We start from the raw sequence: 17,295 nt of genomic DNA, 5'->3' as shown, positions 1-17,295 counted from the left end.
CCCTGTTGGAGCACAGTAACTGTCCAGCCACAAAGCTAAAGGACTGGGTCTCTCTCTTGTTCACTTTTGGAACAAAGTGGTTATTTGGTACATCTGCCACAGCACCTGTGCATTCTGTGCACCCAGGAGTTGTCAGGGGAACAGAAATCCTCTCAGACAGCCCCTGTTCTGGTCATTCCCTGGGTCTTGAGAGATAGGTCGATCCTTAAGAGAACCCACTGCTCTCACACAGGACTTGGGTTTGTGTTCCAGCACACACAGCATGGTTTATGTTCATCTGTACCTTCAGTTTTAGGGGATCTGCCACCCACTTCTGACCTCTAAAAGTGCCAGGTACAACACAGTGCACACAAACCAGCATGAGGCAAATGGCCTGATATTCCATTAGGTGCCATTTTCAGGGATCCTCAACCAATCAGGAGAGGTAGCTTGATAAAGTAGAAAACCAGTTACTTTGTCACTGTGTTGAGGGAAGGATTGCAGACTGATACAGTGGGCCAGCACACTGGATGATGGATGTCAGTTTTATTGTTCATTTCCCTCTTTCTGTTCACATAGATGTATCAGGATATTATGCTCGCACTTAAAAATGCCAGCACGGATAACACAGTCATGGCTGTTTTCACAGGTAAGATCACTGCCAGACTTACTCAATTTCTGTTTTAGGGTGTCTCATAGTAGGTGGAGACCTGATTGATAGTTCTTGATGGTCTTTTCCAACACTTCAGTGGTTTGACTTATAAATGCACTGTGTTAACATGGACATAAGCCCAAACCTAACTGAGAAAGGAAAGCTCGTGTTGTGATTCACAGGAACCGCAACAGAAAACAACTCATCTGTCTAAAACAGATTGACTTCTAACCCCCTGTACATCTGCTGAGATGAAAAGAAGCAAATGCTTGATCCATGGCCCTTAAAGCACAGCTTAGTGAAATCAGCGAAATGCAGAGTGCACATTGTTCAGTTCAATTACATGAGTCCTATAGTATTGGATAGAAGGTCTGCTCTATTGATGGAGTCTGAAAATAACTTCCTTGGGGGCAGCTGGGATGACAGGCGAGGAAGAACATCTGGAATATTCTGAGCTACCCTAAACCCCTGATAGGCCAGCCTTGTTCCATCTGTCATGTTGTTCGTAGTCACACCATCTCCATTTACTTGTGTTCTTTAACACCCACGTCTTGCTAGTCCCTGGCGTGTTAATGAGACTCACCAGTGTGCTTCTAGTGAGGGACCCAGAGCCCTGCCCACAGCAGGTACACAACGGTTGTAGAATGAGTAGCTATGTGAATGAACTGTGCCTTCCACTGAAGGTGTGTGTTTACTAAAGTGTTGATTGTACCATTCTCAGGAACTGGTGACTACTACAGCAGTGGGAATGACCTGACTAACTTCACTAGTGCCACTGGTGGGATGGAGGAGGCGGCTAACAAGGGTGCTGTGGTACTGAGGTAAGACTGGCCCTTGTTCGATCCTAGAGAGTTAATCCTTCCCCATGCTTTCATGTGTCTGTTTGTGGTATGTACATGTGGTGTCTGAGATTGAGGTCAGAAATCATCATCATTATTTTCTGTTATACTCAGGACCAGAATCCACTTGGGGGAGGAGAGGGTTTATTCCTCTTACACTTCCATGTTCATCATCAGAGGAAACAAGCTCTGGAACCTGAAGGCTGGAACCAATCCAGACACAATGGAAGAATGCTGCTTACTTATGACTTGCTCAGCCTGCTTCCTTATAGCATCTGGGACCACCAGCCCAGGGTCATACCAGCCACAATGGACTGGACCTCCTGTATCAATCACTAATTGAGAAAACACTCTGCAGACTTGCCTATCACTCAATAATATGGAAGCATTTTCTCAATTGAGAGTCTTTCTTCCCAAATGACTCTAGCTTGTGTCACGCTTACCTAAGACTGGACAGCACACACTTTCTCTTTACCCACTGAAACAAGATCTTGCAAACCCACAGCTCACCCACACAGCTAGTCTTGCTAGCTAGCTTGCTCTGGATTCCCATCTCTACCTTCTGAGGCCAGAAGGACAAGCAGGACTCCATCCCCACACAGAATTTATTCAGGTTCTGGGGATCCAACCTTCACTCCAGCCCTCCTACTTGATAGGCAGGTGTTTTAAATGCTGAGTCATCTCCTCAGCCTCCCCAAGAGGGTTCACTCTTAACACATCAGTAAAATGCCCACTCGTCTGTGCTGACGCACTTTATTGCGATTCCCCATCAGATTCCCTCTCTTCATCCTGCCCTCTCCGTCGGATTGACTGGAAAGGATAAGGTGAAAAAGAACAGAGGGAGTGTGAGTTCTCATGCATGGTGTGAACAGACAGTGCCTGTGGGTGGTGGCCATACACTGGAAGTAGTCTTGGAAGCTGTTGAAGGCTTCTGCTTCAGCTTCAGCTTCCCAGTTCTGCCGAGTCTCCAGTCTTCCCATGACAGAATATGGGGTCATGAACTGAGTCACCCACCACAGTCTCTCGGGCCACAGCTGAACCTTAGTCCTGAATTCACTGCCCAGACTGTAAACTGGCCTTAGCCAGTAGGAATCATGGTCTGATATTACCTTAGGTAATTTGCAGGAATCTTCAACCAATCTGGAGAGGTGGCTCTATAAAGTGATATTACATCTGTCCATTTCTTTCTATAGTTGGTAGTACCAGTTTATTATGTTTAATGATTTTATATTTCCATTTCTTTAGAGAATTTGTAAACAGTTTTATAGACTTTCCCAAGCCTCTGGTTGCAGTAGTAAATGGCCCAGCTGTGGGAATCTCTGTCACCCTTCTGGGACTATTTGATGCTGTCTATGCATCAGACAAGGTAAGTCTCCTTCCACAGACATAGGTCTGTCAGTGTCCTGACTGTGGCTGTCACTAAATATATTACAAGGGGTTAATGGTTGTACTGGTTAGTTTTGTGTCAACTTGACACAAGCTAGAGTAACTTGTTAAGAGGGAACCTCAGTTGAGGAAGTTTTCCTTCATCAGATTGGTCCACAGGCATGTTTGTAGGGGCACTTTGTTGATAAATGATTGATATGGCAGTGCCACCACTGGGCAAGGGGTCCTGGGTTGTATAAGAAAGCAGGCCGAGCAAGTCAGGAAGCGCTGTTCCTCCATGCTTCCTGCCTCTGCTTCTGCTTGTCTTCCTGTTGTGGGTTCCCTGTAGCCCAAATAAACCTTTTCTTCTCCGAGTTGCTTTTGGCCAGTGTTTTATCACAGCAACAGAAAGAAAAACAAGAAAGTGGTGGAATGCAGTAATTTAGTTAGTCTAACTTGACAAATTGTTTTTTCTTGATTGTTAATTTTTCTAAATACCAGCGAGCATGGCCCAACTCTTGATGATTCTGTATTTTAATCACAGTTTAATATCTACTCAGTTTTTATTTTTAATATTACCCCAAATGCTCAGGAGATGATTGAAAGCTTTCAGCAGAGGCAATAACCTCTGTGCAGGTTGCTTGATCTCTTTTCCTAGTTCACACAGCCTAGAACTTAGGCTTCTAAAGTGAGAATGGACTGTGGTCATTTACTACTCTCCCTCCATTGCAAATGAGAAAATTAAAACCTCAGCAACCCTGAGACAGCACAGTTCAGTATTGTGTTCACTACTGTACTGTGTGGTGTGCAGGGGGCTGGGGGGGAGGGTTGTATGAGTGAGTGTGTGTCTTTCAGTGTGTCAAACCAGCTGGCCTAGAACTTACTAAGTAGGTAGACAAGGCTGGCCTTGAACTCACAGAAATATCCTTGCTTCTGTCTCCTAAATGCTGCCATTAAAGGTGTTTGCTATCATGCACTGCTTGTATTTGTAATTGTATTTTGATTCATATCATAGTATTTCTCTGTAGTGGCCAAAAATGAAATTTCTAAAAATATAGAAAATACAAAAAAAAGATTTAAGTTAAAAAAAGGTGGGGTAGGGAGGGATGGGGGTGTTGTTCAGTAACTTAGTGTAGGGAAGGCTCTACATTGGATTCCCAAGACCATTTAAAAAAAAATCAGTCTATAGGATGATTGGTGGGAGTGGAAGGATCAAGGATATATAGTTCAAAGGGTACACAGTAGCAGATATGTACTGCCAAAGCATCTAATGTACTGTGTCAGAACTCTAATCAATAATAGTGAAGTATATCTAAGATCTTTGGCAAATGGCTGGATTACTATACCTGGGTGGAACTTTATGACTATTGGTTTTGCTAAAAGCAGCAGTCTTGCTGTATGTATGCATGTGTATATACTTATCATGCTAATGTATTACCTACCTCAAATATGCATCATAAAATTAACTGGAGAAAAATTACTCATTTAATTATTCAGAAAACCAGTGCTAGCATTTGCTCTCCATAACTTAAATCTCACTGGTCCCTGACTGCTGAAGCCCGAGACTCTTTCTGAGATGTGTTGTTGTAAACACCAGATGTGATAACAGTTGTCTTCGCACTTGAACCTAGAACACTGACCCCGGATTATAGGCCAGTAGCCCTCAGGTTCTTCTGGCACTTTCTCCTTAGGAGGTGCTAAAGGTTCCTGGTTAATCAATCACTGAAGAGATTCCCTGGGTTTTTATTGACCTCAAAAACAAGCACCATAGTGAACACGGGGCTCACGTTCAACCCTATTAAGGTATCCATCACCATGCTGTCTGTCTGTGATGGATACTGGTCTTAAATACAACTAGAGGATAGAAATGCTAGTAGCTTCTCTGTCAGCAAATGCAGCTTTTCTATGTGAGTTTTAAATTTGTCCAAATAAATGTTTGCATGCTCACAGTGTGAAGGTACTCTGTTAATACACATTACACATATACACATTTTATACAATACACACAGCAGCCCTGTGAGGTCGAACTAGGTTTACAGATAGAGGAACCTATCACAAGGAGGACAAGGAACTATCCCAAACAAGGAACTGTTGCTAGAGCCCCAGCCCTTAACTGCACCCACCCTTCCATCTCTGCAAATAAGCATAACTGCTCATTGTCAAGTTTGTGTGTACCTGTTAGCTGTGGCTATTCTGTAAGCTGATTTTATATATATATATATAAAATCGACATACATTCATGTATACATACATACATATATACATACATACATACATACATACATACATACTGGTTTATCAAGACAGAGTTACTCTGTAAAATGGTCCTGACTGTCTTGGAACTAGCTTTGTAGACCAAGCTGAACTTGAACTCACAGAGATCCACCTACCTCATCCTTCTGAATGCTGGGATTAAAGGCATGTGTCACCATTCCTGGTAAAGTACATTTTCTTGACCAAGGGTTCTGGGGTGAAAAGAAAAGTGATATTAATGAGTATTTTGTGTGTTTTTATTTATATGCTACATACTTTACGTATTCTCACAAATATACATTAAAATAAAGACCATGCCTTACTATTGGAAATTAAACCTAAGTAATTTTCTATTTATATCAGTGATTCTCTTTTATAAATATCCTTTATTCATCAAAACACATAAAAACAGATTGGTGTGTTGGCTTACACCTGTAATCCGAGCTCTTAGAAAGCTGAGGCAGGAAGATTGGCATGAGTCTGACTGAACGTGCTTTTCATTTCTGTCACCAATACCAAAACCAACTGTGGCATTTAAAGAAAGCAGGAGACCTCTAGGGCAAAACCGAGACAAATGGAAGGTTGAGAAAACAATTGTTCAATTCACCAACAAAAGCTGGTCATTCCAAAATATTATTAAAGTATATCCATGAAGCGATAGATCAAGAATCCAGTATAAAAATGGGCAGTGAGGAGAAATAGCACACAAGGAATGAAACATAGTGGGTTCTTCAAACTGAAAGAGAACATTAAAAATAGCCTGCTTCTCTAGGGGCCAGGGAAGATAGCTTAGGCAGTGAAAGTGTTTGCTATAGGTGTGATAGCTGCCTTAAGGTTTCTGTTGCTGGGATGAAACCATGCCCAGAGCAAAGCGAGGAGGAAAAGGTTTAGCTTATACTTCCACATTATAGTCTATCACTGAAGGAAATCAGGATAGGAACTCAAGCAGGGCTGAACCTGAAGGCAGGAGCTGATGCAGAGACAATGGCGGAGTGCTGCTTACTGGCTTGCTCCTCATGACTTGCTCAGCCTGCTTTCTTATACTACCCAGTGCCATCAGCCAACAGATGGCAGCACCCCCCCACACCCCGTGAGATAAGCTTTCTCACGTCAATCATTAATCAAAGAATTATCCTCCGGACTTGCCTATCTTATGAGAGCATTTCTCAAGTATAGTTCTGTCTCCTCAGGTAGCTCTAGACTGTATCAAGTTGACATAAAACTAGCCAGCAAAATGGCCTATATTCAATCCCTGGGATGCACATGGTGGAAAGAGAAAAACAGCTCCAGCAAATTGACCTTCCTTCCTATGTGCATGTACATGTGTGTGTGCATGTATATGTGTATGCTCCCATGCACACATACTCATATAAATAAATAAATGAGACTTAAAGTTTATGTAATGCAAAGAGAAGCTGGATATAGTATATGGTGTATAGGTCTAATCCTATATTTGAGAAGAAGAGGGACTAGACCATCAAGCATTCAAGATCATGTTTGGCCACATAGCAAGTTGGAGGCCAGCCTGAGCTACATGAGATCCTCTGCCACACCCTTCCTCACTCTCCCCTCCAAAAGGCTACCTGGGTGTGGCAGCTCATGCCTCTAATCCTAGCACTCTTCTGGGAGGCTGAGGCAAAAGAACCATTCTAAGACCAAGGCTAGCCTGGGCTACACAGCAAGACTCAGATTCTTTAGCCAAACATTTTTGTTGTTTCTTTTGTTTGTTTTATCAAAACTTGGTTTCTCTGTATAGTCCTGTCTGTCCTGGAACTCACTCTGTAGACCAAGCTGGCCCCTAACTTACAGAGCTTAGCCTGCCTCTACCTCCCTAGTGCTAAGATTAAAAAAAAGCATGCCACTGCCACCTGGCTCAAAAGTATTTTTATTTAAAGGAAAGATAAGCCACAGACCAGTAAAAGTCCTTCCCATGATACTTAATTGTAACCTGGGTTTATAAAGAACTATTTACAATACAAAACTAAGAAGGCAAATAATTTAACTTTCAACATAGTGGGAGACATGTTAGGACTTACTTCACCAAAGATGCTATACCTGTGGATGTTTAGTATACAGAGACATTCTCAGCATCATTAACCATACAGGTCATATAAACTGAAAATACTGTGCATGCAGTGACATGATTAGGCTAAGAGGACTTCTCCTGATGAGGCGGGATAAGGACGTGGACTAGGTAGGGCTCTCCTACCACAATGGGAAATGTTGATGGCACAGCTACTCTATTCACAACTGCTTCTTTTTAGATCAAATAGTCTGAAAAGGATTTTTCTTCTGCTTCACTGAGGTATTATTGACAAATGGGAACTGTACATGGTATTAAATGAAGCAAGCCTATGGACGTGACTGACCCTACAGATAAATGACCACAGCACTGCAAACATTAGTAAAGGCACTAGCTGGCATATAGGTCAATGAATGATGACACGTACACATAGGGAGAGTGGCAATAATATGAAAGAGGATGCCTGTATGCAGTAGTGTTTGAGTGACTCCCAAGTGACAGGAGCAAGAATCAAAGGTCTGTTTCATACAGGATCCCATGCATGTAGCATTCCAAAAACCAGCAAAACAGCAGGGAGAACAATCATGGTAGATGGTGCATGGGGATGGTACAAGGAAAAGATGGCCCACAGAGGTCAGGAAGGTAGAAATATCTTTTCTACTGAAGTTGTTGGTGGCTACATAATTTACATATTTGTAAAACTCCATTGATAACACACTACAAGTGAATTGTGTGTGGTATTTATAGTATACCATGCCATTTTAATTTAAATGTCCTCAATGATTAGGAATTCTGAACTGGACACAGTGGTACTGTAATGCCTCCACTCAAGAGGCTGAGACATGAGATGGGCTAAGTTCTAGGCCATAGCGGGCTACCTACTCTCAAACACAAACACTCAAATTGTGAAGTTAAAACCAAATAGTAATTTTTAAATGCTTTTCCTTTCTTCCCCCATACCAACTAGGCAACGTTTCATACTCCATTCAGCCAACTCGGCCAGAGCCCGGAAGCATGCTCCTCTTACACGTTTCCAAAGATAATGGGCCCAGCAAAGGTAACGTAAAAAAAACTTAAAATGTAGTGTGCTGCCAAGGCAAAGCTGTACTCTCTCCTTTCCCCTGGGCAAAGCTTTAAGGATGAATACTTGTTCTGTGACATGGAGGAACCAGGCTAAGGGGCAATCTGAGATAAGGGAAGGGTCGGGACACTGTCTATACTTCCTATGCAGAGACAGTGTCTGACAGCGGGTGACCTAGGGCTGGAACACTGGTGGCAGCACAGGACCTTGGCTTCCATAGCTGTGTGCCATTAGTTGAAGGCCTGGGACCAGGAAGTGTGATCACTTCAAGGCTGCTGAGCAACATCCACTGAGATGACATGGTAACGTTTTCTCTTTAGAGGTCACATGAAGGACCAGAAGTTACCAGCTCTTAGCAGCCGCATGAAGTCATAGACACTGTGACTCCTAGTCACAGCTGGTCTGTTGTATATTGAGACTCCCAAGGTGGCCCGCTGGCTGCTCCGATCTAGCTCTGAATTTGTGCACACCTAGTCGTCTGTCCTCTGTGGGTGGAGTGACTCCAAGGACACTAAGACAGGACTGGAGAGGAAGGTCAGGGGGAAGGGCTTAGCAAGCATTGGTTGTCATCTCGGTATGGTCAGGGAGCCTGCTTGGTGGCTTTAGATTTTTGTTGTGAATGCTCCCCAGACATTTAATATACATGTGTATATGTATATGTGTGTGTGTGTGTGTGTGTGTGTGTGTGTATACGCACACACACACACACACACACACACACGTATATATACACATCCACTTCTTTAACCCATCATGCTTCCATCAACCTCCTCGTGCCGTCATTAAGGAGACTGAGTTATTAAACAGTTAAGCTTTGAAAAGTTGAGCAGAACCAGCCCTTCAAACTTAGAGCATTTGGAGTTTGTCATGTTTTTGTAAGAGAAAATGCAACCATAGAAAGAACATTTGCTCATGGTCCTTGGTTTTTCTACAACTGTGATATAAGCCACCCCCAGCCATCCCCAGCCATCCTCAATCACTCCCAAGTCCCTTCATGTACATGCAGGTGAAGATGTTCAAAGCTCAACCATTAGGACTTCCGGTAAGGGAACCAAATTTTGAATGCCTCAAAAGGTTGACCCTATGAATGCAACTTTTCTGCCCCGCCCCCTTTGTCTTCATTTTCAATGTTTAATAGCTATTGAGGTTCAGGTCATTTTTCCTCTGGGCCTCCCATTCTTGCTGCTTCAGTGCAGACCCTAGCAGAAGCAGCTGCCCTTCTATCCCTCAAGAGGCAGAAACAGTTATGGTCTCAGCTGCTTGCAGACCCTCACCCAGTGAGGCCATCAGCTTCCCTACTCCTGTGAAAGACAAGCAACCCCAGGAGCCATGAGTCCATCTGTGTCTCCAGAAACTGGGCTGTTGTGCAGTCAGCCAAGGACTTATAACGCTAGGCTCGCATCTGGCTTTGCATTGCAGGCAGCTGAGGTGCTTCTCTTTGGGAAGAAGCTCACAGCAAGAGAGGCTTGGGCTCAAGGCCTTGTCACCGAAGTTTTCCCTGAAAGCACTTTGGAGACAGAAGTCTGGACCAGGCTGAAAACATATGCGAAGCTCCCGCCAAACGTTAGTATTTGGGTTTTACCTTCAGGGATCAGGGAAACCATTTCCAAAGGGGAAATGTGCCTCAGGAGGGCACATCCTAAAAAGACAAGACATATGTCTGGTTGGCTTAAAGCACATCTGGATTTGGGGTTTAAAGTTACTATTATGTTGGGAATTTGGTTTTTGTTTTGTTTTTTTATTTTTTTTAAAGAACTCACCAGATAGGCATTTCATTCTATGCTACAAAGGCAAAGGGAGATCCTTCATGGGAATGACCCCAGGAGGATGCCGTAGATACCCAGCTCTTTTACTTTGGAGTTCAGGTGGGAGGTGAGGAGGCTGACTGTATTTAGGAGATCCTCTCTATAGCAATTCCATTTGTGTATGTGGCAGCTAGCAGCTGATTGTTCTTACATTCTTGCTGTTGAGTGTGTGATCCTGGAACCAGGAGCTTTTGTATCCGTAGGGGGCTGTTTAGAAATGTACAATAACAGAACTGTCTCCCACACCTACTATGGTCATCTCTGTATTCATTAAAGGTGTGTTCTGTTTCACATGTCTTAGTAAAATCCAACAGGATCAGTTTATTACAGTGGAGGGCAACAATAGACGAATCCTATTCCTGTTGGAATTGTATATTGTCGGTTTTGTCCCATCAGGCCATGAGAATTTCCAAAGAGTTAATCAGAAAAAATGAGAAAGAAAAGCTCTACGCAGTTAACGCCGAAGAGTGCACTACCCTCCAAGCAAGGTGGCTGTCAGAGGAGTGCATCAATGCAATCATGAGCTTCGTATCCAGAAAACCCAAGCTGTGAAGACTGCTGCAACAGCTAGACTCCTCCCAGGAGTGATGGGCTATGAGTTCCAGTTTTGAGGACTTGAACAACCCAGACTTCCCTGTGCCTTTTCCTTGATTAACATAGCAATTATGATGAAAATTCTTCACAGCACTGATAAATAAAACTTTTCATAACTCAAGCCTTAAGAATTCAAGTTGGGTTTTGGCAATAGAAAGTCCTACATTTCTTGACATAAATAGATGCGGCCTTGAACCCTTGGGTAATGTCCTTGAGGACCTGTTTTGAAACATGCTGACATCATATCCCTGGTAGCAGTTTATCATCCACAGGTGGTGACTAGACAAATTGGGCCAAATATCAACGGTCTTTGGATCATCAAAGGTACTCTGAGTTGCCTTTTCTTTCCCAACTGTCTAGCAAAGGTACAAAACAAATAATCTTCACTTCTACTTGTCTTAGGGTTTCTATTGCTGTGAAGTGACACCATGACCACAGCAAATCCTATAAAGGAAAGCATTTACTTGGAACTGACTTACAGTTTAGTAGTTTAGTCCATTATCATCATGGTGGGAAGCATGACAGTGTGCAGGCAGACATGGTGTTAGAGAGGTCGCTGAGAGTTCTACATATGGATTAGTGGAAGAGAGACAGAGACAGACAGAGAGAGGAATCCTCAAAGCCCTTTCCCAGTGATACATTTCCTCTAACAAGACCACACTTGTTAATAATGCTACTCCCTGGTTACCTGGCATTTACATCTATGAACCCTTATGGGTGCTGTTCTTATTCAAACCACCATACCACTCCTTCACCCAACACATATATACACCAAGCAGATTTACTCAAGAGGCAGAAATTGGACAAGGAGTTACTTCATTGGGAATAATGTTCCTCATTGGTGAGCGTGGTGCTTTGCAAGGCACCTGCTCTGACTAGCCTTCTAACTTTTCGTTTTGATCAATGCCATCCATGTCATTTGGCAAGGCCTTTGATGATCTGGTGGAAGCCCAAAAGATCTGAGTAAAGTATTTTGCTCATTAAAATATTGCTACTTGTTTTTCTTTCAAAAATTAGTTTCCTAGTAGCTAACATGTTAAAACCTGCAAGTATTTTAAGCCTTAACTTTTTAATCCCAATAATGTTACTCCGTGGTGTTCAGTTTTATGGATGTGAACAGAAGTAACCATTAATGTTTATTGACAAATGCCTAGTACCTGATGCCCATCCTATGTTTTCCTTGAAAATGATGCCAGAGATTAATGATGAGATTGATGCTGCTGTTTTCACAGGTTGAGACAGTAACACAGAGATAGGAGTTTCTCTATACTGAAATGGTATGAAGTACCAAAACATTCCATTAAAAAGCCAGGCAGAATGCAGTACTAGCATACCCCAAAAGCCGACTAATACCCAAACCTCCTATTTGCTGTTGTATTTTAATATCAGACCACCTTAGCAGAGCCAAACTAGGGTATACCACAAAGATCATGTCACACAACAGATCTCATGCAAAAATTTTACTCAGAGTGTAGACATGAGAGAGAGAGAGACAGACAGAAACCAGGAGACAGAGAAAGAAGAGAGCAATTTGGGAAGGCAAGGACTCTTTAAAAGGTTGGCAACTAATGATTGTGTAGCTTCTGGTGCCGAGGCCCCGAGAGCAGGCTGGAGTGTGCCTGATTTCTAATGTTTGCTACAGCCTAAGTATCTGTATAAAATATGGGAAGAAACTTTAGGAGAATCCTTAAATTAGGAGTGGCTCATGACGGGCAAGAGAGATAGCTGAGTGATTAGAATACTGTCTGCTTTTCCAGAGGACCCAGGTTCAGTTCCTAGCACCCACAGAGACTCATAGCCTTTTTGAAATCATATTTCCAGGAGATCAAATGTAACTTTTTGCCTCGTTATACACCAGGAACCCATGTGTAGGGTTATGGAGTCCTCTCTGCCACAGGGCTCAACCGCTCAGGGAGGTAGGACATGGGAGTTTTGACCACACTTACCCCACCCCGTGTCATTGCCAGACTGGTGTTGAGCTGTAGGGAAGCTCCAGGGGCTGTGGAAGCATGGTCTGAGATGCAGGGCAGCTGGAGCTGGCTCAGGGGTCCCCAGGCCTGCAAGAAGGTCGGGACCATCTGGTTGTCAGGCTCTTGCACACCAAGGCACCACTGGATGCTACAGAAGAGCTGAGAATGGAATCTGGGCCAGCAGGCTCTATCTAACCCTAGGCCAGGCTTGACTGCAGCAGCAGGCTTGGGCTTGGCTTGGTGGCCATGGCTGAGAGCACAGAGAGGCCTTCTATGAGAGTTTAGACAGCAGCTCTCTATAGGCAAAGGTCTTCTCCATGGCTCCCCATGGCAGATCCCGATGAAAAGAGGCAGTCCATGGTTTTAAGATATTGTCATGGCAGAAAGTGGATGAGTATAGCCATACTCCACTTCTCAGGGTGGGCCTGAGATTAAATACCTTTTGCAGGAAGGAATGTCTGGGAAGGAAAGCTTATTGACTAAGCCCTCTAGGCCTTTAGATACCTCATTAAAATGGAGATCTGTCTTGAGCCTAAGTGACCACAGGTCACGTCCTCTACCTGTGGAGGGGCTTAGGGTGTTGCCCTTATATGACTGATGGCAACAAATCTATGGGGGCCTGGGGCTAGTGACAGGGGGCTGGTGCCTGGAAACAGACTAAGTCCTTACTGTCCCTTCAGGATTTCCAAGGTTTCAAGCCTTAGCTCACCTAGGGTCCATGTTACCTTTCACGGTACCACTCCCATGTAGCAACACAACCATATGTTTAACATAAAAATAAGTCAGTTCTTAAAAAGAGGATCATAATAAAGGCACCTAATGCAGAGAAGCAGTTCTCACTGGCTGGAAAAGACAATACTGCTGGCACCTCTCGAGTAGGACATACTGTCCTCAAAGGCAGAACTCCATTCTGGTGGGTGCTGTGGTGACTGTGATGTGGTCAGGTAAACACAAGTCAAACAAAGCAGACAACAACAACAAATGGTCTCTCTGTCCAGGTAAAGGATTCCCTCATGACTAAAGTGTGAATGAGAAAGAAAGTGTGGTGACAGGGAAATGTTAGTGATCGCCCCCAAAACCAGACAGGAGCCAATCTGATGCAATTCACTACAGGGTCTTTATTCTATTCAAGCTAGCTTGGGCCCCTCCAATGCACCACCATCATGCATTATGGTTTTGGTAGTGGGGGAGCTCAAAATATCTATTAGGGTAAGGCTTTATAGTAAGCAAGTGTGTGTGTGTGGGGGGTAAGTGTGCAAGCATCTAATTGGAAAGCTACTACGGCCTTTAATATAATTGGCTGGTGCCGGAAGTTATATCATAAACTTAATGTCTGCTCCCCTCTGCATTCGTGGTTGTTAGGCAGGGGGCAAGCTTGTAACATGGGGGTGCAGGTCTATTGGGTTAATAACCTGGAGAAGCTGTTTTTTGGGGGGGATTAGCCTAAACACTGGAGTTAGGCTTGGGTTTTGGTAGGGGCAACTTGGAAACTAATGCTAGGTCCTAGCCTGTTAGTTTACCTGAGTTCAAACTTAGTTTCTCTAAAATGGAGTCAGAACTTAAAAGATTTGGCCTTTCAAAACGGCATTCCAGACTGAAAGGTGTCTCTGTGGAAAAGCACTGGCTGCTCATCCAGAGGATCCAGGTTCAATTCCCAGCAGCCTTGTGGCAGCTTACACCTGTCTATAACTGCAGTTCCGGGGCATCCAAGCAGTAACACAGGTGATTCACAAACATTCATGTAGGTTAAACATCCATGCACATAAAAAACAATGAATCTACTTTTTCTGAAGAATTCTCCTTAATTCTGTACTTGGACCATCAAGTCTCAGGTTCATGAACAGGATAGACGCAATCAAACGTAGCAAAGGCTTGGAAAATCAAAGTGTGATTGCCACTACACTCAAGGAAATCAGGGGTGAGCTAGTTGTCTGAATCAAACCAGGTTGGCTATGTCCTAAAGCAATCCTCCAAATGAGTGTAACAAGACACAACAAGGCTGTGCAATGCTATAGTCACAGTGTATAAGACATGGTCCACACTCATTTGGCTTGTGAAAGTTGGACTATTCTCAATGAAAAGAGTGAGGTATGTCAATCCTGAGGTTACCAGGGGATTGGAATTGTTACATAGACCAAAGCAGATCTTCTAACTGTTCCAGAATATCAGGAAAAAAACCACACTTGACTACATGTGAAATTTCAGCTGGTTAAAAATGAAGCCTAGTAAAAATTTTTAAATGGAAAATTTTGTGAAGTGTAACTCCAACTAAACACACACACACACACACACACAGAGAGAGAGAGAGAGAGAGAGAGAGAGAGAGAGAGGCAGAGACACAGAGACAAATACAGAGATGGAGACAGACAGAGAGACAAAGAGACAGACAGGCAAACAGACAGACAGATATAATATAGTAATACGGTGGCTTATTGTTTGTCTATTTGACTATATTAGGAGTTAACCAAAACCCAAGCTGCTGGGTATAACTGTGAGTGGTTTTTCTTGATTGGATCATTCAAGACCACCCTGAATCTGGGCCACACCCCCTAGTGGTAGCCTATACTAAGGACAGAAGAAGGACGCTCTTGCTCTTTGTCTGCTTGTCCTCTCTTACTGGCAAGTTCATCTGCTCACTGGTATTAAAACCCTCCTTCTTCAGGATTTCAGTGTACACTGAAGAATGTCTGAGATGTCCAGTCTAGACCTAACAGCTATTGTATTCTTGGACTTTCTGTCAGGAGACAGCCATTGTTGAAGTAGTTGGACTCCAGCCTGTAAGCCACTCTAATAAATTCACTCATATTTTCTTTTATTCTATCAGTTTTGTTCCTCTAGAGAACCCCGACTAATACAATAATCTGCCACATGTCTTTCTTTAACATCTTTAGTGCTGTTTATCCCTCCTCTTCTCTACCCTCCCATTCTCACCATACCCATCCCCATCCCATCCCATCCCCATCCCATCCCCATCTCCATCCCATCCCCACCCCGACCCTTACCCCTACTCCCATCCCCATCCCCATCTAAGCCTTCCCAGGAATTGTCCCCTGTATGTTCATACGATTTTAGGGTTTTGAAAGTGAAGACCAATTTCTTACAGGGAAGATCCTTTAAAATGTTACAACGTATTTTTTTTTATTTTGATTTTAGTAGAGGAGAATTGCAAGCTTTCTTTTAGAATGTAGTTCATTTTTTCCCCTAAAAATGAAAAGTTACTGGTTGTTGTCACTTGGTGGCAGTAGAGGGACTAGAAGACTTCTGACTGACTTTAGAAGGACTGGGGAAAGGGAAACAGATTACTGAACAGATGAGCAGGAGAGATTGTTAGACACAGGTGTAGTTGTCTCCCAAGGCAGCCTTTCCCCAGTGTTCAGGAAAGATATTTTGAAGATGGTGGGCTCCTGTGTGTTCTCACAGCTCCAGTGACTCTGCCCCTCAGGCATTAATTAGGACTCACTTCTTTCTATTTGGATTGCTGGATATACCAAGCTTCTTGTCCCCAACTTTTAACTTATGCATCAAGAAGTCATATGGAATGCCTTGTGCCTCCCTCCAGGCAGAACCATTGTTCATTGAAACAGTTGGTGAGTGACTTTATGGGTAGACCATCTTAATACACACACCATTTCTTAAATGAATGTAACCTGTTCTCTGTGGGCTGAGAATGAAGACAATCACTCAAGTCAAATAGCTTTGACCATAGCAGGAAATCTGTACCCAAAAATCGTGCCTACAATTCATTCCTTGGCACAGCAGAACTGTCAACTCTTAGCTTAGCTATGATGGACGTAAAATCCTTTGGTGATGTGAGGGTCATTGAAATATACAGCCTTATTACAATGAAATCCAATGTCTAAAAATTGTTCTTATTTTACACTTGTACCACAGTAAGGGCCAAGATTTTAAGCTCTACTAAAAACAAAACAAATGAACAAACAAACAAAAAGACTTTATTTATGTTCATTTAAAAAATACTAGTAGTGATGTATTATTTTAAAATATACAGTTAATATGTTTGGAGTTATTTAAAATTTATATTGAAAAAACAAGTATTTTCAGTATTGCTGTAGACAAGCATCTACATAAGACTGTTCAATTGATTGTTGCTTTATATCAAACAACTTTTATAATACTCATTTTTATTGTTAGAATATTTTATAAATTTTAAAGAATATGACAAAATAAAAAAACAAAGAAAAAAACAAAAACAAAACAAACAAAAATAAGTCATATGAAAAAGATAGAATTGTCCCTAGAAATCCAGAGGGAAATGATACAGAAGCCCCCATAGATACCAAAATGTGCCGATCCAAATCCCTTATAAAAAATGGAGGAGTGTTTACATAGAACTATCTATATCATCCTATGTATCTTAAATAGTCCATGCATTGGCTATAATACCACATATATACACATATATACATATATGCACATATGTATACATGTATATACATATATACAAACATACACACTTATACATACCATACAAATAATAGAATGTATTGGTTAGGGAAAAAGTATGTTCATGTTTAGTACAGGTTTGATTTTGATTTCACAAATGTTTTTGATCTGTGGTTGGTTGGATCCACAGGTACACACTCATGAGATGAAAATAGCCAAGTTGGTCTTTATTTACTGTATTTGGAAATGATGCACCAGTGGTCAGTTAGGGGTGTTTCCAGGGTAGGGAAGGATGAATAATAGACTAGAAGACAACCTAAGTCCCTCTAG

General features: G+C 42.6%; 1 protein-coding gene across 2 annotated transcripts in view; it reads left to right on the top strand.

The window, feature by feature from the left end:
- Positions 1–10,712, top strand: part of LOC116082160 (enoyl-CoA delta isomerase 2, mitochondrial) — a 16,124-nt gene extending 5,412 nt beyond the window's left edge. For both annotated transcript variants that reach the window (XM_031358996.1, XM_031358997.1), the window contains exons 5-10: positions 559–628; positions 1,353–1,452; positions 2,716–2,836; positions 8,079–8,168; positions 9,612–9,755; positions 10,394–10,712. In XM_031358996.1, coding sequence (XP_031214856.1) covers positions 559–628; positions 1,353–1,452; positions 2,716–2,836; positions 8,079–8,168; positions 9,612–9,755; positions 10,394–10,549 — 681 coding nt within the window. In that variant the 3' untranslated portion in view covers positions 10,550–10,712. The remainder of the gene's footprint in view (positions 1–558; positions 629–1,352; positions 1,453–2,715; positions 2,837–8,078; positions 8,169–9,611; positions 9,756–10,393) is intronic.
- The last annotated feature ends 6,583 nt before the right edge of the window (positions 10,713–17,295 follow it).

This window comes from Mastomys coucha, unplaced genomic scaffold (assembly GCF_008632895.1).
Source record: "Mastomys coucha isolate ucsf_1 unplaced genomic scaffold, UCSF_Mcou_1 pScaffold7, whole genome shotgun sequence".
NCBI lineage: Eukaryota > Metazoa > Chordata > Mammalia > Rodentia > Muridae > Mastomys > Mastomys coucha.
The sequence above is the reverse complement of the archived record's forward strand: the minus strand, read 5'-3'. Positions and strand labels throughout refer to the sequence as shown.